We start from the raw sequence: 21,223 nt of genomic DNA on the forward strand, positions 1-21,223 counted from the left end.
ACTCCGCTCCGGCTCTCAGCAGCACCGCTCCATACCTCCAGCCCACTGCGCTCCGGCTCTCAGCCGCACCGCTCCATACCTCCAATTAAAATCTGAAAGATTTTATTCCATGTTCCAGCAATCTATTTGTTGTGACAGTTCAATACAATGGAACTCATTGCTGAAAGGTATTCTCCATATCAGAAAAACGAGCAAGGTGTCTTCATTTGATCAGACCAAATTCTGCTGAATACCAAAGATTGGCAGTGCGATAATAATTGATGGAGTCAATGTGTTTATGTAACTGCAGTGCAAACCTGTAGTCAACTCAGCTCTAGAGATATAATGAAGGGTGACTGCAATGTTTCTGTGTATCACTAAATGTTTCTGATGCACGTGTTATTTATTGCAGTTCAGCATTTACTGTATGACTCAGGATATATGCGGGTTGTGAAAATTTTATTTCAGTTCTATTTAAAAGTTCTATTTTTCCCTTATCTGTGTTTCATGCAGGATGACCCACTCTTGGGGCAAAAGAATAAGGGGCAGTTTGCCAGAGCAGCAGTGCATGGGTGTTGGCAAGACCAGAGCAGTGTGTTCAACAGTTTGGAGCTTGGAAGGGCTGGGGAGGTGATGGTGATAAAAACTGAAAGGACTGCTGATGCTGTAAATCAGGAACAAAAATGGAAGTTGTTGGAAAAGCTCAGCAGGTCTGGCAGCATCTGTGAAGAAAAGTTCTGAGGAAGGGTCACCAGACCTGAAACGTTAACTCTGATTTTTTCTTCAGCAATTTCTGTTTTTGTTTGTGAGGTGATGATGATGTTCAAGTGAATACTGGTGAGATATTAGCAAGCTGACTAGCCTGTATTTTGCTGTTTTCTGCCACATTCATTCTTGAATAGAGGGGTTATATTTGCTAATTTCCAATCTGATGAAACCTTCCCAGAACTTCATAAATTTTAGAAATGTAACACCAATGCACCCACTACCTCATAGCCATCCCTTCTAAGAGCCTAGGATGAAGTTCATCATGACCTTGTGACTTCTCAGTCTGCAGCTCCATCATTTGCTCAGTACTTCCCTGGTGATTATAATTTCTCCAAAGTACTTTCTTCCTTCTGCCCACATGTGTTCCTCAGATAAAAGATCCTGCCCATTCACAACCAGCTACTTTTAAAATTCATTACTTGCCGTCTACCTCATCGATCCTGATGACACTTTGCATGTTATTTATTGAAAGCTCCACAGTGAACCCACACACAATGCTGAATCCCCAAGTGCACATGGACGTGTCTCTTCTACTTTCACCCCTCCACAGACTCAGAAACCATTCTCCCCCAAACCCCTTCCCCCACCTCCCAGAGCCTGCCCTGCACCTTGCCCTCCTACCAACTTATGCTGGACCTGGCCCTCCCTCGATTATGAGGCCTGAGAGTGTCACTACTGTATCACTGAGCTGCCAATGCTGGCTTCCAAGCACCTGTCTGTCAAAGTCAGAGAGCTCCAGTGAGGGATATTCTGGGCAGTGCTGCAGTGAGGTTCATATTTACACATGCACAGGAACAAAGTGCATATGTGTAGAAAGCAGGAACTGGCAGGAGAAGACTGAGCAGTTTCCCAGTTGTTGCAGTGAAGAATCCAGGATAAATGTTATCCCAGTAAGCCCATGATTGGAATGGCCAAATTCTAGGACAACAGTGGAAAATCCATGATAATTGGTCACCATGGCCTCATGAACACTCTGCACCTTTGAAAGCCTTTGCATTACTTCCGGTAGGTTCCAGTTAGGAAATGTCCATGTATGGATGGTAAAATGTCAATACTAGGCACTTTGCTATGTTTCAACATTGTGGCCAGGAGCTCCACTTCTTTTCAGAGCTTGTTAAGATCAAACTAGGCTTAAGAGCAATTTTTTTGCTTTTGTCAAAACAAATTGATCTTCTAGGAACTTGTGGCACTATGTAAGATTTAGCCAGTTATTGAAAAAAGTATAGTTTGTAAGGAAAGTATTCCCTCAATGTAAAAATGAGTGACATTCATGCACAAGGATTTGGATAATTTTAATCAACCTGTACAGACATGTTATGACACACCTCTGGAGTGTGTGGGACTTAAACCCACAAGAGTCTATGTGAAAGGCTGTGAGTAACTGGTTTGAGTTTGCAGTTCACTTAAGGAGTCATCTCACAATGCAGCTTCAAAGACTACATAGCTAGTGTACACTGTGCAGTTTCAAACAGCTGCCCTAAATTAGTTAATGTGATCTTGAAAGATGGTCAAACAAAATCCATCAACGGCTAATCAGGTTTCAATTATCCATAATACGAATCAGTGTCAAAGAAAAATTACTCTCGATACTGTGTCAGAAATACAATCTTGTTGCCTGTCTTTCTCCGGAGTTTTGCTTGACGCTGAGAAATTTATTCTTTGTATGAACAGCGCCATTCTGCCCTTTCCCATCTTCCCCTAAAAATACAACTCCTTTCAAACTTCAAAGTTCCTTCAATTACTGTCTAGAAGATCAAGCAGGTTTTGTTGGACTCCCCTTCCACTCTCACCAAGTGGGAATTTTTTCACAAACAGAAGAGATCATCTGGGCAGTCCCTTTCTCACAGGCCTTTGCCCCAGTTGAAGACCACAAAAATACCAGCCAAACACTTCAAACAGCCCTAGCAGGAAGTCTCCAGCAAAACAAGCCACTATTACAATTTAGAAATAGCAAGAACTGCTGATGCTGGAGTCAGAGACAACACAGTGTGGAGCTGGAGGAGCACAGCAGGCCGGGCAGCATCAGAGGAGCAGGAAAGTTGACATTTGGGTGGGGCGGATAGATGGGAGAGAAGATGGACTGGTTGTGTCAGGTCAAAGAAGTGGGGATGAGAGGGAGGGTTGGACGTGGGATGAGGCCGGGGGTGGGGAAATTTTAAAACTGGTGAATTCCATGTTTAGGCCATAGGGCTGTAGGCTCCCGAGGCAGAATATGAGGTGTTGTTCCTCCAGTTTGCGGGTGGTGTCACTGTGACACTGGAGGAGGCCCAGGATGGACATGTCAACCAGGGAGTGGGAGGGGGAGTTAAAACGGCTGGCGAACGGAAGTTGTTGTTTGTCATGTACAGAGCGCAGATGCTCTATGAAATGGTCTCCGAGTCTTCACTGGGTCTCACCGATGTTGAGGGGGCCACATCGGGAGCAGTGGATACAGTACACCAAGTTGATGGATGTGCAGGTGAACCCCTGTCTGATGTGAAAGGTTCAATCCATCCCACTAACCAATCCCACCATTCCCACCTGCACTCACCTATCACCATCCCACCTACCTTCCCCAGCCCCACCCCTCTTCTCTCTATTTATTTCCCAGCTCCCTTCCCCCTTCCCATTTCTGAAGAAGGGTCCTGACCCAAAACGTCAACTTTCCTGCTCCTCTGATGCTGCCTGGTCCATTATTATAAGTTATATGTTTTCTCGAAAGATTGTTTTTAAATGCTCCACAGTGAATGTTCAATGACCTTTTTTAAAAGAAACAAATCCAGGTACCTTGACTAAACATGAAATAAATCAAACTTTCCACAATTCTTCAAAACTTCAGTTTTTAAATGTAACATTGAACATGAAGCGTTGTCATATCACTATTCAGTAATCAAGAGAAGTGGGAACTCTGACCAGTTCTTTTGCTTCTGCAATCCACTGACGCCAATTGCAGAGCGTCACCACACCACATTGGCACTCTACTCTGCTGACATGGATCAAAAAATCAGTTAAAGATCTCTTCAGTGTCTTGTACCATCTGTATCAACCACATTTCTATGGTATAGTGTGACGTTTATCATCAAAACACACCTGAGTTCTTCTCCCTCTTTTTCTAGTTCTTTCAACACTTCGCCTCATTTCAATTTCCCCAGATCCTGCCTTTTTGAATCTCTCAGTCTTTGCTCAGAGAATCCTCTGATTCCAATGCCTATCATAACTAACCTTTCTTTTTCCTCTGTTTGCATTACCCTTGTGTACTCGATCCCTTGGCCTCTCCCCCATATAAATTTCGCAGCCACTCCTCAAACTTCTTTTTTATGTGAAAAAGACTTTTCTACTTCAATGGTCTTGATTACAGATAAGACCATTTTGAACCACTTCCTTATCTTCATCACCATAATCCTTTCCACCCCACTGAGGAAGTGCTGCATTATCTGCGTTTTAGGTGAGACAGGCTGCTCAGGTAAACATAAATGATCTCATAGCAGTAACTTGAAGAAGAAAATGGAAATTTTCCTGGAAGTTTTGAAAATATTAATTCCTTAAAAAGCATTCTCACATTGCTGTGTTTGAGAATATGCCCTGTATTTTGGCGACTGCATTTCATGTATTACAATAATGACAAGATTTCAATGTGTACTTTATTGCCTGTAAAGTACTTCAGGCTATTCTGTGGTCATGAAAAGTGATACAGAAATGCGAATCTTATTAGTCATAGAATTTAGAGTCACAGGGTCATACAGCATGGAAACAGACCTTTCGGTCCAAACAATCCACACCAACCATGTTCCTCAACTAAACTCATCCCAGCTGCCTGCGCTTAGTCCATATCCCTGTGAATCTTTCCTGTTCATGTACTTATCCAAATGTCTTTTAAATGTTGCAACTGTACCTGCATCCACCACTTCCTCTGGAAGTTCTTTCCACAAACGAACTATTCTCTGTAGAAAAAAAAAATTGCCCCTCATGTTCTTCTTAAATCTTTCTCCTCCGACCTTAAAAATATGTCAGCTTGTTTTGAACTCTCCCATCCTGGGGAAAAAGAGCCTTTTCATTTCAGCTTATCGATGCCTCTCACGGTTTTATAAACCTCAAGAAGGTCACCCCTCAACCTCCTACAGTCCAGTGAAAAGAGTCCCAATCTTTCCGGTCTATTTTTATACCTCAAACCCTCCATTCCTGGCAACATCCTGCTAAATCTTTTCTGAACCCTCTCAAATTTAATAATATTCTTCCTATAACAGGGTGACCAGAACTGGACACAGTCCTCCAGAAGAGGCTTCGCCAATGTCCTGTACAACCTCAACATGATGCCCCAACTCCCATACTCAAAGGTTTGAGCAATGAAGGCAAGTGTGCAAAATGCTTCTTAAGCACCCTGTCTACATATGACACCTATTTATTTATTTTTAAAATTTCTATTAAACTGTTCAACTGCTCCTTCAGAATAAAGTAAAACCAGGGAGGTTGATTTTCAGTCCTTTTAAAAATTCAATGGGGAATGTCTTTTGTGGGTTACTTAACCACGACATGGTGTTTAGGCAATGTTGCTTTCAGTTCATGTATGACAATAAAAGTCTTAAAACTTAAAATCTTGTAGTCCTTCCGGTCAGTCATGAGAAATGTTATTGGTCTGTATGGGAATTATAATATTACTCTCTACTCTCCTGGCTCCCATTTTTACTCCTTCACGTTCACGAATGTATTTGTGTTCAACTGATGAAGCCACTCATCAAACTGAATAAGCTTCACTCTCCTTTGTTAGAGTGACTGACCACTAATATTCTACAGGGCAAAGATAACTTCTGACTTCTATGCTGCTCTATCATAAATCTCCCAGAACTCCTTTTTCCTGTCTCCTCCATCCTCACTTCCCAAAGTAAATGTGAGAAAATTATCGGACTGTCTTGAGGACTAGGATCATTGACATTGCTTTGTTCCTTTTGCCAACAAGCTAGTGTGCTTTGGATATTGTGCATGTTTCAACATGGCATGTATTTATGGAATCACAGCCTTTCTTAGTGTTGTGGACTCTCTCCTAGACCCAGTGTTGCAGTGTTCCCATATTGCATGCCTCAGGGATGCTACTTACAGTGAGTACATTCAGTGTGTGTTTCTCTGTGTTGTGTTGTAAACAAGGGTCACTGGACCTGAAATGTTAACTCTGATTTCTCTCCACAGATGCTGCCAGACCTGCAGAATTTTTCCATCAATTTCTGTTTTTGTTTCTCTGTGTTTTGATTTACATATTTCTACCACTATCTATTCCTCATCTTGAAGTTGTGCCTCTCAATGTGAGCTATCTGAGAATACTGTCTCAATTAGTGAGATAGTGTGTTTTCTGTGAGTGTACATTCCATCTGCCTGAGTTGGTGCATTGACCAGCATGTTAACATTTCAATCTGCAATCAACGGGGAGGGGAACTGCAGGTTAGGAACTGCAAGTTAGTGGAGATGGCTTAGCTGTGACTTTTTAACTGAATTACAACAGTAGCATTCCACTTTTGAATTGTCTGAGTGAAGTGGGTTTCCTGATAACCCGGATCTGACAGTGAACAGCACTGTTGCTGGAGTCGTCATTAATTCACCGTAGAACTGTTTGGACAGAGAGCACCAGTGGAAAATTTGGAGGCTCAAAGTAGTTCTCTTAGGCATCCTTGGATGTCATACTGAGGGATTTAAGAACCCAGAGACAAACACTCTTCGCCAATGGGGGATGGGAGGAAAAGCCAAGCAAGCCTGGTTGAAAATGAATGAGTAGGTCGGCAGGAGACATGTTGTTCCAAACACCTTAATACAGTGTCAAAATGGGTTCAGTCATTTTGTCAATGTAGGCAAGGTGAATGACATCTCATATTCAGTTGCCAATCTCCACAAGGGAAGAATCCGTAGAAGTGCAGGGTTGACCATGCATTTACCAGCCTCCCAACTACTGCCAATGAATTAACTCTTACATGAGTAAGATTATATTTCAGGCCTTTGATTGAATGACTACGTCCATGGAACGAGTGGAGAGTCAGTTACAGCAGGTAGCTGAATGCATGATAATCCTCACCAGTGGCCTGTGCAGTTAATCTGGCTGTTTGAATCAGTTTGAGCAAAGACTCAACCATTACATACCTTACTGACTTGCAGCAATATTGTCTGCAGCTCTTGGCAAACAGCGAAGTGCAGGTCAGCCATGAAAGAGAAGGTGGAAACAGGGCAGATGAAAATGAAGAAGGGTCCAGACCCGAGATGTCAGCTTTCCTGCTTCTCTGATGCTGCTTGGCCTGCTGTGTTCATCCAGCTGTACACCTTATTATCTCAGATGAAAATGGCTGCTCTGTTCAACGCTCTCCTACTCCTGCTCCCCTGCCAGTTTGGGGTAGTACTGTGGCTCAGTGATTAGCATTGCTGCCTCACAGTGCAAGGGACCCGGGTTTGATTCCACCCTTGGGTGACTCTCTGTGGAGTTTACACATTCTCCCTGTGACTGCGTGAGTTTCCTCCAGGTAATCTGGTTTCCACCCACAGTCCAAAGATATGCAGGTTAGGGTGGATTGGTTGTGCTAAATTGCCCATAGTGTCCAGGGATGTGCAGGCTTGGTGGATTAGACATAGGAAATGCACGGTTACAGGGATAAGGTAAGGGGGGGTGGTGAGTGTGGGTGGGATGCTCTTTGGGGGGTCGGTTTGGACCAGATGGGCCGAATGGCTTGTTTCCATACTGTAGGGATTCTATGGTTCTAATTGGAGCTCAACATGTTGACCCAACCCAATGGCTGAGTCTTCCCCTGCATAGGTGGGGAAGTCTCTGGTGAGGCCCTTGCAAATATTAGCTGCAGGCCACTCAACTGTCACAGTAGGGGAATGAGTGGACTGCCTCTTAATTTACTAAAGTCACAGGGGGAGCACCATTTAGAAGTAATTGGAAAAGGAAGAGAAGAATTGGAAGTTTCACAAGGAGTCACTGTATCAATTCTGTTGCCTAGTATTCCTGCCTCTTGACCATTAAGTTAGCCTTCAACAAAGTGATGTGATTACTCAGGAGTAGTTGGCGTAAACAAGATGGAAGGATTATTGACTATGAGAACGTGAAATGTTGTGGCTGGGGAGGATTTGGGTTTAGCTCTGGGTTCCATATTGCTTCAGCATTTATGTGGCAGATGGCACCAAAGACTCAAGATTGGTCAATTGAACCCATATGAGACCATCACAAGTATCTGGAGCAGTTAAATGTTAACTGCCGCAAATCTGGCTGCTTTAGATTTTCCTTCATCATCGTCTGTCTCTGAAAATGTTGAACAGTCATCACCTTCCTCTACCTGCAGTTCCAGCTCTTGCTGCAGCACTCGTTACATTGTTATCATTCAGGACACCCTTGCTGGTAGATACTGAAGGGCAGCACCCCCCTCTCAGCTCCCCTCCCCTCCCACCGCTATTTCCGATCAGTGAAGATACCTGAATAAAATTTTAAATATCTCAGTGGTTCATTTTATGATTGTTGTTGTTGCCATCTGGTTCTGGTTGTAACTTTTCTATTCATCCCACAAATATCATCAGTCAGTGCCTAAGAGAGCAGCCCTTGTTCTCATGGAGTAACCTTCAGTCTCTATTTGTAGATCTTTGTAATCTGTAACTGTACCAGAATGAATATATCCTGGCAGTTTCCACAATATTTTTCCGAGACATGCGTAAATAGCTGCTGGACGTCTCATATGAACTGAACGTCGAGGGATGAGAATAATTTGTAACAAATATTTCTGAATGATATGAGGGTGTGTACATTTCCAAATATGTCACTCTATGATTCTCTTGACTTGAGGAATCCAACTGAGGCAGAAGATCTAAGGGGCTTCTCATTCTGATTGGCCTCTTCAGTAATGAAATTGTCATACCAGGGAAATGCACTTGTGTATAATAGATCATTTCCCGCAGGACCCCAGAAGAATCAAGAAGCAAAAAAAAATTTCAGGACTGTGGTGGCCTGCAAGCAGTGTGTACTTACCTAGTTCAGTTGAAGCAGAGATATCATTCCAGAAAGCAGCAGAAAATAGAAAGTAGAATTCTGGAAAATAGAATGTTACAATACCGAAGAAGGCTATTTGCCTCTCGTTGCCTGTACTTCCATAATTATTCAATTAGCTTAACTCTCTTGCCCTTTCTTCAAAGTCTTGTAAATGTTTGTCCTTCAAGCATTTCTCCAATTCTTTTCTCAAAGTTGCTATTCAAGAGAAACTGCTCCTTCAGGCAACAATGTAGAACAGAATTCATAGAGTGTCAAAAAACTCCTCAGGGAGAATGGCAAATTTGGGCCTGCCTGTCACTGCACTTTCTGCAGATCAAACATGTATTTAAAATAATCATTAGACATTTCAGTCTGGTGTGGTGAAATAGAAATGATCAAAGCAAAAGCCTCATTTGAAACTGACATCCATTCAATCAGTCTTATATTTCTGTATACAATTCGCAATTTATTAATGATATGTGTGCACTCAACCTCTGTTCACAATTGTTGTTTGTCCTGATTCTGTGCGTACATAATATGTCTGTGGGTGTGTGTGTGCATGTGTAGACACTTCAGCTCGGACCATTTTGAGTATGTGTATATATGTGGAGTGTGTGTGTGTGTGTGAGTTGATGTGTAGTGTGAGTGAGTGTTTGTGAGTTGATGTGGAGTGTGTGTGTGTATGTGGAGCGTGTGAGTGAGTGTTTGAGAGTTGATGTGGAGTGTGTGTGTGTTTGTGAGGTGATGTGGAGTGTGTGAGTGAGTGTTTGTGAGGTGATGTGGAGTGTGTGAGTGAGTGTTTGTGAGTTGATGTGGAGGGAGTGTGTGAGTCAGTGTGTGTACGTGGAGTGTGTGAGTGAGTGTGTGTGAGTTGATGTGGAGTGTGTGAGTGAGTGTGTGTGAGTTGATGTGGAGTGTGTGAGTGAGTGTTTGTGAGTTGATGTGGAGTGTGTGAGTGAGTGTTTGTGAGTTGATGTGGAGTGTGTGAGTGAGTGTGTGTGAGTTGATGTGGAGTGTGTGAGTGAATGTTTGTGAGTTGATGTGGAGTGTGTGAGTGAGTGTGTGTGAGTTGATGTGGAGTGTGTGAGTGAGTGTGTGTGAGTTGATGTGGAGGGAGTGTGTGTGAGTTGATGGAGTGTGAGTGTGTGTGTGTGGAGTGTGAGTGTGTGTGTGTGTGTTGTCGGTTCCCAGTGCTGCCCCCTCCTGCCTGCCTGTCTCCCTGCCTGTCCCTCCTCTCCCTCTCCCTCCTCCTGCCTCTGATCTTTAAGATGGCGGCGGCGGCGGCGCTCTCGCTCTGCTCCTTCCCTTCGCTCTCGGTGAGTGTCCGCGGCTCCCAGCCCACACCCAGCCACGGGCCGTGCTGCCTCAGACCCCGGACATCCTCACCCCTTCCCCTCTACCCCCCCCCCCCCCCCCGGCTCCGACTACCCCTCTTGGAGGAGGTGGTGGAGGGAGGAGGAGGAGGGGGGGTGGCGGAAAAAGAAAACCCCGAGGCGACAGCCGGGAGTGCGGCCCAAACCCTGCTCGAGTATGTGTGCGGGGGGCCCGAGAGAGGCCCGTGGCCGCTCTCCCCCACCCCCCAGCCACCTCCTGAGAGGGGCCGCCCAGAGCGGGGCGGTTCGGGGTGGGGGGATGGAAGGCCCAGGCCGCGGGCGGCGGTGGGGGTGGAGAGCGGCCCGGGGTGAGGCTTCAGTCCTCCCGCGCCGGCCTAGGCCACAAGGCCTCGGGCTCGGAGTTTGTGGCGTAGCGGGGAATTGGCGTTTGGCGGGGGGCGGTGTGGTTGGTGGAAAAGCCTGTTTGGGAGTGTCGTTCTAGGTGCTATGGGACTCCTTCCCGCCCCACCTCCCCCCCACCTTTCCCCCTCGGGGCGGTCAATCCTCGGTGCTGGGCTGTAAACAAAAGCAGTAATCGCTGTGTGCAACTGGCAATCCCCAGCTCAGGAGGTGGAACAACAAAATAGTGGAAAACACACTGGCATCTGTAACAACTCCAGTCCTCACACAGGCACTGTGTGCGCGCCTTACAACCCCCGTCCTCTCCATGCATTTCCCCTTGTGTCATCCTCTTTCTTTTTTGTTTATTTCTAGAGAATTGTAGGGACGGACTATTGTCCTTGTTTCTTACTTTCACTTTTAAACGTGTCATTATTGTTTTTGCTTTCCCAGATGTGGCAGCCTGCAGAGTATTTGTCTTGGATTACATTTGAAGTGAAAACAGCCTTTTTGGGCAAGTGAATGGAGACTTTGTGATGGTCTTGGAACTTTACGGAACGTTGGAATTTTAAAAATTGGACAGTGATTCTGATTTCCTATTAATGAAAGGTACTTTTTTTATATATGAACCGGTGCACCACTGTTATTCTTCCATCTCGTTTCCTTTGTAGGATCATTTGAAGTCTTGGTGAGAAAGAGAGAGGGAGATTGGCTTTGAATTGGAAAACGTCAATGCTATGGTGAACTGCTTCTTTATTCCGAGAAATCTTTTTTTGTCATGTGTGGAACTGGTTCAACACCGAGATAAGGGGTAACACTCTGTGGATATTGGGAGCCATCAGCCATGGTAAAACTTGCAAATCCGTTGTATACCGAGTGGATTTTGGAGGCAATCCAAAAAGTTAAAAAGCAGAAACAGAGACCCTCTGAGGAAAGGATTTGTAATGCTGTATGTTCATCCCATGGATTAGACAGAAAAACTGTCCTGGAACAACTAGAGCTGAGTGTGAAAGATGGGACAATCCTAAAGGTTACAAATAAAGGACTAAACTCTTACAAGGATCCAGACAATCCAGGGCGAATTGTACTTCCCAAACCTCGAAATCAGTCAAAGTCGGATGCTAAACACACGGTTGACTGGAATAAGCTTCTAAAAAGGGCAATTGAGGGTTTAGCGGAGCCCAATGGGTCATCGTTGAAGAACATTGAACGATATTTGAGGGGTCAGAAGGATGTGATAGCGGTATTTGGGGCTGGTGCCTCCTCAGCCCTCCACCAGCAACTGAGGCTTTCTTTGAAACGCGCCATAAGCCATGGCAGGATCGTCAAGGATGGGCCCCTGTATCGGTTGTCGCGCGGCAAACCAGGCAATGAAAGCAAACAAGGACATGAGTCAATTGCCTGCCTCCCACCGGTCAGCCTCCTCACTCATGAGAAGGACAGGGTAGGTTGTATTTGGATATTGTCTGAAACTTGTTTTTTTAAGTTGATGTTTCACGCTAGACAATCCAGCGATCTAGGAAAAGTAAAAATTCTTGGCCACAGTAATTCCAAGAATGAGGAATGTAATCCCAGCTCTAAATCCCAATTTGTTCCATGAATTTACAGTACATGTAGTGATGAGAGTTGGTACTTAACGGAGAGTGAACACTGGAAAAAGAGAGAGTGTGTTGAAATTTTTGGCAGTGCCAAAAGTAGTCATTTCAATTGAGAGAAAAATTTAAATCTGACCGCCACGGTGGTAACATTCAAGAATTAATTTTGCTACTTGGGTTATCTATGGTCATAAAATACTTAACACTCCTTTTAAAAAGACAAGTACTTCTATTGAACTGGAGAAATTGATGCCAAATTCTGGGGAGTTGCAGAGAGCTTGAGCAGTTTCTGAGAAGTCGCCTGATGCAAGTATACCAGAGTTAGATTTTCAAGGCTCTGTCAGGATTACTGTTTATTTTGTCTGTGAGCATATATCTGTAAGATGTCCTGGTTAAAGTTCAGAGCTTGCTGTGTTGGTGTGTAATTAATATGTGAAAATGCAGTGCATGAATCATTTACAAGTCAGCTTAATGCAGTGTTTTGAGATTTCTGATTATTTCTATGCTTTACATGGCACGGGACCTGGTCCGGGTAAAAGTTGCCGTGCTCTCAAAATTTGACTGTCTGATTCACTTTTCGTTCTCATGATTAACATTGTCATATCCAATTTTCTGTGGTATACGCCATGCAGATTTGGCTGTGTAAATCGTCCTGAATTGCTTATTCAGACCTCTGAAAAGCTTTAGGACTCAGTCTTTTAGGATGCACTTGTGTGCCAGCATGGGTTTGGACTCATGACAATGTCAATGGAATGTGCACTCCAAGCCCACTTTCGTGATGCTGCCTTATCTTCGTTCATTTATGCATTTTGCAAAGAATGAATCAGTGTTGGTCTGAGATTAAAATTGGTTGTTTAAATTAGAGGTCATGGCTGTGAAAGGTGTAAATTAGGCCACAAGATTTTATTTCCTAACCTGCTGAGAAACAATCATGTTCATTTAAGGAAAGAGGATAATATAACCACAATGCTATAAAAGTGCAGAAATAGGTGGTGATGATGGTTGAGATGTGCTCAGATACTAAATAAATAACATTATTCCTTTCTTTGTAGTTGTTATCAGTTTTAATTTGGTGTTTTTTCACATCTTCATGTCATTCCCTGTCGCTTGAGCCAAGGAATTAGATCTGAAATAGATTCATAGCCATATATAAGCATAAGTTGCAGCAAAATTGTGATCAGTGGGTTCCACAAACTACATTGAGATAACTGACCATTTATTCGTCTTTTGGTTTTGTTTATTGTGGATAACTCTTGGCTAGGACATCAGAATGCCCTGGGTTTCCGAATACTCTGAGAGATCATAGATCATATCATTGGAACATGCAAACTGGGCATTGGTTTTACATCTGAGCAAAAGGCTACAATTTCAACACTGGAACATTTCCTCAATAATGTACGGAAGTGTTAGCTTGGATTGTATGCGTTTTTGCAGTCGGGGCTGGTTTCCTCAACTTTCTGTTTTTGAGGTGAGGAAGCAACTTGTGAGCCAACTTGGAGCATGCAGGAAGGCAATCAGAGTTGTGTGAATGATGCACTGAATAACCGTTGCATAAATTGAGCTGAGAAATGATGATAACACTGCACATATTCAACAACGAGAGCAGGTGAATGCACTTCTACATTCTTATGCTATAGATTAGGAAATCTGCATGTGGCTTCCTTTTGAGTTCACTTCGAATTTTGTTTTTGCCTGTTGTGTTTGGTTCTTCTTTAGATAAATGGGATTTGAACGTTTCCTGAATTTTGAAGGAGTTGCAACCTTGTAGACCAGGAAGCTGATTTGTAGACGCTATTGTGTTAATCAGCCAGTCACAGGTACACAGGTGAAAATGTTAATTGAGGCCCATATGTTTGTTTTTTGTACTACAGCATGGTGATGTAGACTTGGTAAGTATCTCTCTAAGCTCACCAGGGACAAGAGCAAAGTGTTGTTGTCCATCCTCAGTTGGCCTGACAAGTTGTTGTTGAGTGTTCTTTTCAAACTGCTGTTGTCCTAGGACAGTGTCATCCTGCAATATTTTGAAGGACAAAATTGCAGTTTATTTACATCGTGGTGAAACATGTTTCTAACTGCAAACAAAGTCATGTTTCCAGTTATTTCGGTGCATTTGGTCAAAAGAAATGTCGAAGTTCTCAATGAAGTTGGCAGGCACATTCTCACTTAGAATTAAGGAGTCAAAAGACAGTCAATCATTTGTTTTCCATCTTTCCTGCTTCTTCTTTCCAGGTAGCGTTAGATCAGTTGGGATTTTTTTTTGTGTGAAATTCCTGACTCATAGTCCAATTTCCGGCCGCATGATTATTGCTGGAGACTTGAATGTGAAAGTTGAATGTCATTTGCAACTCTTTATAAACCTAGAAACTTCTGCAATCTCTCAATTGAAGGAAACTGATGTCTTCAAGCACAAGATGCTGTGAAAGCCTGTGTGGTGTTTATGTTTATAACTCGGTTTTGAATGGATTAACCAACAAATTGTTACTACCAAATTTGTGGGCTGTCACCCAGCACAAGATATTGTCTAACCTCCTTGATGGAGTTGCGCAACAGTAAATGTAAAGGAAAATCTAACATGAGGCTTGGGTAGTAAATATCAGTGAATTGTTGGTATAGGGGAAAATTTGGTGAGTTGACTAGTTTCCTAGTTTGGAGGTAATATGAAAAAAATTGCTCAAGTTGTATGACAAATCTGAATTTTAACATGTTGAGTATTGGGACAACTTATTCAAGTTCACAAAAACAACAAATGGAAGGAATGAGAGGAATGTTGAAAAGAGCTCTTGTAGGTCTGGAAACAGTATTCAAATCTTGGACTTGATAAAGTTAACTGCTGATGAGAAGTGAGAACCTGGTTGAAGCAGTTGAGGAAAGCAAGATTTAGTATTCACAATGAAACATAAAATGGGAATTGCAGCGGAACTTTTGAGAAGTTGTGTGAAGAGTGTCGGTGGAGGGAAGATAAAGATTGCAGCCATCAAAAGTAAGAGTGCATTTGGTTGTGTTTTTGAGAGATGCAGCAAAACTTGTCTTCAAGGGATTCCAAGAAGCAAGATTTTTCACTGCTCAGGTCTTTGATCTCCAGCATTGTTAGACTGTGAACCACTGGTAATGATCGAGCTACAAAGAGACTTACCCTTATTTCTGTTGAGGATAGCATATTGAAGGAAATTTTGAATGTAAAGTGGGATTGTTCAGAAAGTAATACAAGTGAATAGAAGAGATTTCTCATCTGAAAGAGGGAACAGTGTGAGAGAGAAGTAACAACCTGGCAAAATAGGAACAAAAGAGGGTGGGAGATTAAGGCATTGGCAGTAGCACATAGGGAGCAATTTAAGAATTTGCTGAGCAGAGACACCACTTTATGATGTTTTGACGTGCCAGACTCTTTGTTGGAGCTGCACACATGTATGATTCGCCACTGTTTTCCAGGGGTCATAGAATTGAGCCAAAAAGGTTAGCTTCCTCTTTTAGAAGAGTGAGTAATTGCACTATTAGGGTGAAAGAGGAATGCCAAGGATTCTCCTTCAGTGGGGAGAGATTGATAAGGGTCTCGGAGTTAATGTAGAAGCAGTAGGAATTGCAGCATTTGATGCTTCCGTTCACGTTGAGTGAGTGAAGCTTTTCAGAGTGTAAATGACAGAAGTTGAATTAAAGTGTCATAGACTGAGCAAATGACTCGATTTGATGAGCACTGTTCTTGAATGATAGTGTTCCTTCCAAATGGGAATTGAAACTTGAAGGTCAAGTTAAAACAAGATTGTGTGGGTACCCAAACACAAGATATTATGAGCCAATGCATGTGCAGTGTGACTGAGAAAGAAGTAAATTGAGAAATGGCTACACTGCATAATGCCCCTGGTGTCTACAAGTGATTGTGAATAGTAATGTACATGGTTTCTAAGTCAGAGCATAAGTGGGATTTTTGATTTCGTTAAACTCTGTTGCAGCTATTAGAGTGGAACTTCAGTAGATGTACCAGAGTGCTTCTAAACAAGTGTACACGATGTAACAGGCTTTAAAGAATGTTTTCTTTTCATCCATAGCAGCAGTACATTGAATATTGCAGACAGATGCTCTGGTCAGTGATGAGATAGCATCAATGTCTCTGCTTGTGGGACAAATCATCACTCATGATAAACACTGCATGTGGGATATCTGGTCAGTTGCACTTGTGAAGGTATTTGATGCCTTCATAATGCTGCTTCTAATATTCCCAATCTCTCCACTTTTTAGGCAAAAGAGAATTTATTTTGACAATAGCAAGAGAGGGGGTGATTGCCTCATGGTATTATCACAAGCCTATTAATCCAGAGACCCAGGTAATGTCCGGGGGACCCAGGTTCAAATCCTGCCATGCCACATGCTGCAATAATTTTCATGGATAACGAGCGTCTGGTTTTGTTCAATAAATGGAGAATTGATGCAAAGTATTGAGTTGTGCCTCTCATGCCTTTTAATTGCTCGCATGTTGAGGGAAAGTTATCTTCAATATTGATTTCGTAATTGAAGATTTTGGGTGAAAAAGTCCAAACATGAGCAAGTTGAAAAGGAGCAAAAACATGCAAATGGTTCGAACTTGGACGATGAAAGCAGTGTGCATAATAATGACTATCATTTGACAGATAACACGCGATAACTTGACATTTAGTACTGTATTGTACATTAGCACAGATTTACGGCTGGGGGATTTATAATCATTAAACAGGACATGCACTGCTTGTCTGGGAAATGGAGAGGTTGCAAGCTATTGCGTTTACCCCATTGTCTATCTCTGGCCAGTTCTAACCAAGTATTTAGAGAAAGTTGAGTTTTCCCCTGCTAGGTAGATACGATTGACCACATGATAAAGGCAAGCAAGGGAAACTATCTGTTAAGATTTGATCCATTACGCAGAATATTTATTCAAAAAACTGTGAATACAACTGTGGTGTGACACTGTTGAAGATGGCCACCAACTGATTTGCATTCAGTACTGAAAAAAATTTGCAAGTTCTGCAGTATATCCAGTTCAATTGTAAGTTCTTCAAAGAGCGTTGTCGATCTTTTGGATCTGGAGCGACCAGAATTTGAATTGGTTTTTGAACTGTGATTAAGTCAGCGGATTGTGTTTGTGAAAGGTACAGGATGGAGGTTTGATTGCTCCCTGGTTATCCTCCCATTATCAACTCTTTGGAAGGTCACAGAATAGATTCTCAGTTGTAAGTATCGAATGAATATTCCTTTGAGCCTACTGGAACCTATTAGCATGCATTGGTGGCTTCAGAATCCAAGCAGGATACAATCCCACATGTCTGTGATATTACACATTGTGGAGCCTGCGATAGGGAGCTGGCAGTTACATCTTCTTTACTTTCTTCTGTCGATTTAACCCTTACCTGTGTCTGTCTGCCTGTCTGCCTGCCTGCCTGTTTTTGAGTGAGTGGGATGCTAGAATTGAAGAAGATTAAATTATAGACATTAATTAGCTTGTGTTATGGTTTAACTTGGCTCTGGTAAAGCTACTATCCTATTTATAAGTTGTTAATTCTTTTGTTTAAGCTATAAGCTTGGTGTGTGATGTAGGTTATTTATCAAGTCTAATATTGGTTATTCAAGGTCTGGTTCGGAACTTTTGGGGTCAATTTTGAGGGTTGTTGAGTATTTTAATTTTAGTGTTGTGTTGTGATTCTTGTGTTGCAAATAAAAGGTTGGGGAGACTGATTTGATTTGGTTGTATGTCTCTGTGTTAAAACAGTAGATATGTGTGCCTTCTGAGGAAGGGTCGCTCAATCTGAAATGTTAACTCTGATTTCTCTCCACAGGTGCTGCCAGACTTAGTGAACTTTCCCAGCAGTTTCTGTTTTTGTCAGGATATCGTGTCATTTTAGTAATAATGCATCAATATTCAATCGGCATCATGATGCTGTGAGCAGTTGAGATTGAAGTAGGACTGAAGATACACAGACAAATGAGAAGGACTTTCTAGATGAGTGTTGGGACAGCACCAAGAATCCCTTGGAATCTTAAAAGGGAAAAATAACTTTATTCTCACTGAAGCTGGTTGCCTTCACTTGGCTCTCTTTGTTTTGGAGTTGCTTCATGATTGTTGTTGGTGCACGTTAATTGAAGATGTATCCTTGCTCTGACTCAGGCCTATAAAAACAGCAGGGGTGAAGCTGATTGAATAACAGACCTTTCCATTTCTTCGTGGACATGTTTCTGTGTTTGCCTAGAAATGATACAACATTATACACAGGTCATGCATTATTGATTGTAAGATGTAAATGCTTGAGAGGTGCCACTACTTGAGCCAATGAAACTTGTTATCTAGTCCAGCTAATCTGCTTGAAAGAAACTTCTGTAGGATTCAAAGTTAGGTTTGGTGTCGGGATATTCTGTTGACCAATTTTGGAGCAGATTGTTTTTGTTTTTATTTAAGATCAAAATCTAAGAATTGTCAATGCAGGAGATCTGAAACACAAACAAAGTGGAAACACTCACGTCTAGCACCACCTTTAGAGTAAATGATTCTGGTCCTCTAACCCTTTGTCAGACTTGAAGATACCCAATAGAGTATTTATGTTGATGATGAAGGTTGGGGGAGGCAGGATAGATGGTGGCAAGAATAGAGTGCATGGAGATGGTATCCTGAGAGAGAGAAAATGGAAACAAGAACCAAAATTGCTGGAGAAACGCAGCAGGTCTGGCAACATTTGTGGAGAGAAAGCAGAGTCAATGTTTTGGTCTTGTGATCTTTCCTCAGAACTGGACTCAAAATGTTAACTCTGCTTGCCCTCCACAGATAGTGCTAAACTTGCTGAGTTTCTCCAGAAATTGCTGTTTTTGTGTCAGATTTGCAGCAAATGCAGTTGTTTGTTTTTTGTTCAGATGTAACATGAACTTTATTTTTTCCTCCCTTGACTCACTTTTCTCTCCCCTTGTCCAGTCCCTTCCCACTTAAATCTGTGATTTTTGTGATGCTTTACATCCATTTCACAATTTTGAGTTTGCTGACTCCAGCTGCCTTCTCTTGAGAATGGACATGCTGACCTACTTCATGCCCATCCCCCATCAAATGGTCTGATGGCTCTTCACTGCTTCTTCGAGAGAAGGCCGGAACTGACCCCAGCCACCATCGCCCTCTTCCACCTGGCTAAGTTTGCCTTCACTTTGAGCAAGTTTTCCTTTCGCTCCTGTCACTTTCTTCAGATCAAAGATTTGGCTATGAATACTCCTGTGGATCGCAATCATGCCTGCTGCCTCTTTGTGGGTGCTGTGGAACATTTCTTATTTGTTGCTTTGGTTGCTCCCTAGGTGTGTCTCTCTCTGTCTCTGTGTCTCTCTCTCTTTCGTATATTGATGACATAAGTGGTGCCTCACTCTTCCCATGTGGAATAGAAAAAAAATTTATCAGTGTAACTTCCAATTTCCACCCTGCTGTCATGTTCACTTGGTCCATTTCTGGCCCCTCTCCTCAAGTCCTTAGATATCTCTTTTTACATTTTCTGTGGATGGGTTGGGCACCGATATCCGTGACAAGCCCATTGACTCCCACGTTTAGCTTGACAGTACATCCTCACATCCTACCTCGTGTAAGGACTCTATCCCATTATCCCAGTTTCTCTTTCCCTGTTGCACCTGTTCTGATGATGCCGCCTTAGGTATGGGGACCTCAGAAATGTCCACATTTTTCCTCAGCCAAGGATTCCCCACCACAGTGATTGTCAGGGCCCTCAGCTGTTTCCAACCCATTTCCTGCACTTCTGCCTCTATCTCTTCCATCCCCTCCCAGAACAACGATAGGGTACTCCTGGTCCTCTCCTTTGCTTCCCACACCTTCATGGCTCTTCTTCCTGTCCCCCTCTCTCCCTTAGTCCAGCTGTTTTGATTTTTAATGAAGATTCACTGAATTCAAATGCATTAACTCTGTTTCTTGCTTGACCATACTTGCAGAGTTTCTCCAGCACTTCCTGTTTGTAGTTGACCGTTTGAAATGTGTTATAAATATTGTAGTGATTTACAAGCACATCAGACTTTGAATTGTAATTACAGTGGGTTTCTGTGAAACATTGACGACAGTACTGAAATTTTTCTGAGGTTGTGACCAATAGAATACACAGACAGAGAAGGATAATGAGTAATTGAGAAAAATACTTTGGTAGGTGAACGCAGGTTACTCGGGAGTTGCAGGAGGTGACCGAGAACCCTATCTTGGTGAACAAGTGGAGATGAGATGCTTTCCCCACATAAAACAATGGTATTTAGGAGGTTGTTATGCACCTAATTGAGGTGTACATTATGACATTGACAGAGGATCGACCCACATTTGAGTCATGAGTGTATTTGCACTTGGGTAGAATGAACCCAAAGAGGGCTAAGTAATGGATAGCCATTGTGCCTTTCACACGACAAGGACATTTCCAAAGGGCTTCACAGCTAACAAAATAGGTTTCAAATGCTTCTGCACTGAATGCAACGTGACATTCAGTTTGTGCACAGAAGGTCCCAGAGAGCCATGTGACATTGATCAGATTATTGGTATCACTGTTGCTGCACTTGAAATAGTTGTATTTGTTTTAAAACACTTGGGAATTACTGAGTTTGTGAAAGGCATGGTGTGAATGCAAGTTCGTTGAGCGCATATTGGTGAGGACAATTAGAAAGAGAGATTCTCCTCCGAATGAAATGGCGGATGAGCTTTCTTGCATGCACCTGAAAAGATACAGGAGACCTTGATGCAGTGTGCCCTTCCCAAGGTAACATCTCCAATAGTATAGCGCTCCTTCATTACTAGTTGAATGGTTAGAGTTTCAAAGTGTTTGAGCAAGTTGAAATCGAGTTAATTGGTTTGGGACAAATGAAAGGTATTTTTGAGACTGCTGTTTACTATATCCAGTTTGAGCAGCTTGCTGAGGTTCTCCTTTCTCTGACAAATGTCCATTTATGGAGAAGGAGTCAGTGAGACTTGCAAACCTGGTTGCATTGAATTCGTGTGCTTGTTTGAAGTGTGAACGGGCCCAGAACTTGCGATTGACATTGGTACTGTTCTGACGAATGCCAGTCAAGGGGGAAACCATACATTTAATTGCCTGATGCCCATTCTCCTGACTGCTGACTGGGACTTTCATTGCATTAAGCTTGGTAGGTCTTGAGGCAATGAGGGGAAGTGACACCACTCCCATGTGATGCTGAAGGAGCTGTGAAAACCTTAAAGACAGTAG

General features: G+C 42.7%; 1 protein-coding gene across 3 annotated transcripts in view; it reads left to right on the forward strand.

Moving 5' to 3' along the window:
* The window catches only part of LOC109931857 (histone acetyltransferase KAT6A), a 184,922-nt gene that overhangs the window by 7,414 nt on the left and 156,285 nt on the right, over positions 1 to 21,223 (forward strand). For 2 of the 3 annotated variants that reach the window (XM_020531123.2, XM_048618577.1), the window contains exons 1-2: positions 9,950 to 10,032; positions 10,882 to 11,872. In XM_020531123.2, the coding sequence (XP_020386712.1) occupies positions 11,273 to 11,872 (600 nt within the window). In that variant the 5' untranslated portion in view covers positions 9,950 to 10,032; positions 10,882 to 11,272. Of the gene's footprint in view, positions 1 to 9,949; positions 10,033 to 10,881; positions 11,873 to 21,223 lie in introns of those variants that run through there. The other variant, XM_048618576.1, reaches the window with a different exon arrangement.

Source organism: Rhincodon typus, chromosome 40, assembly GCF_021869965.1.
Source record: "Rhincodon typus isolate 14 chromosome 40, sRhiTyp1.1, whole genome shotgun sequence".
NCBI lineage: Eukaryota > Metazoa > Chordata > Chondrichthyes > Orectolobiformes > Rhincodontidae > Rhincodon > Rhincodon typus.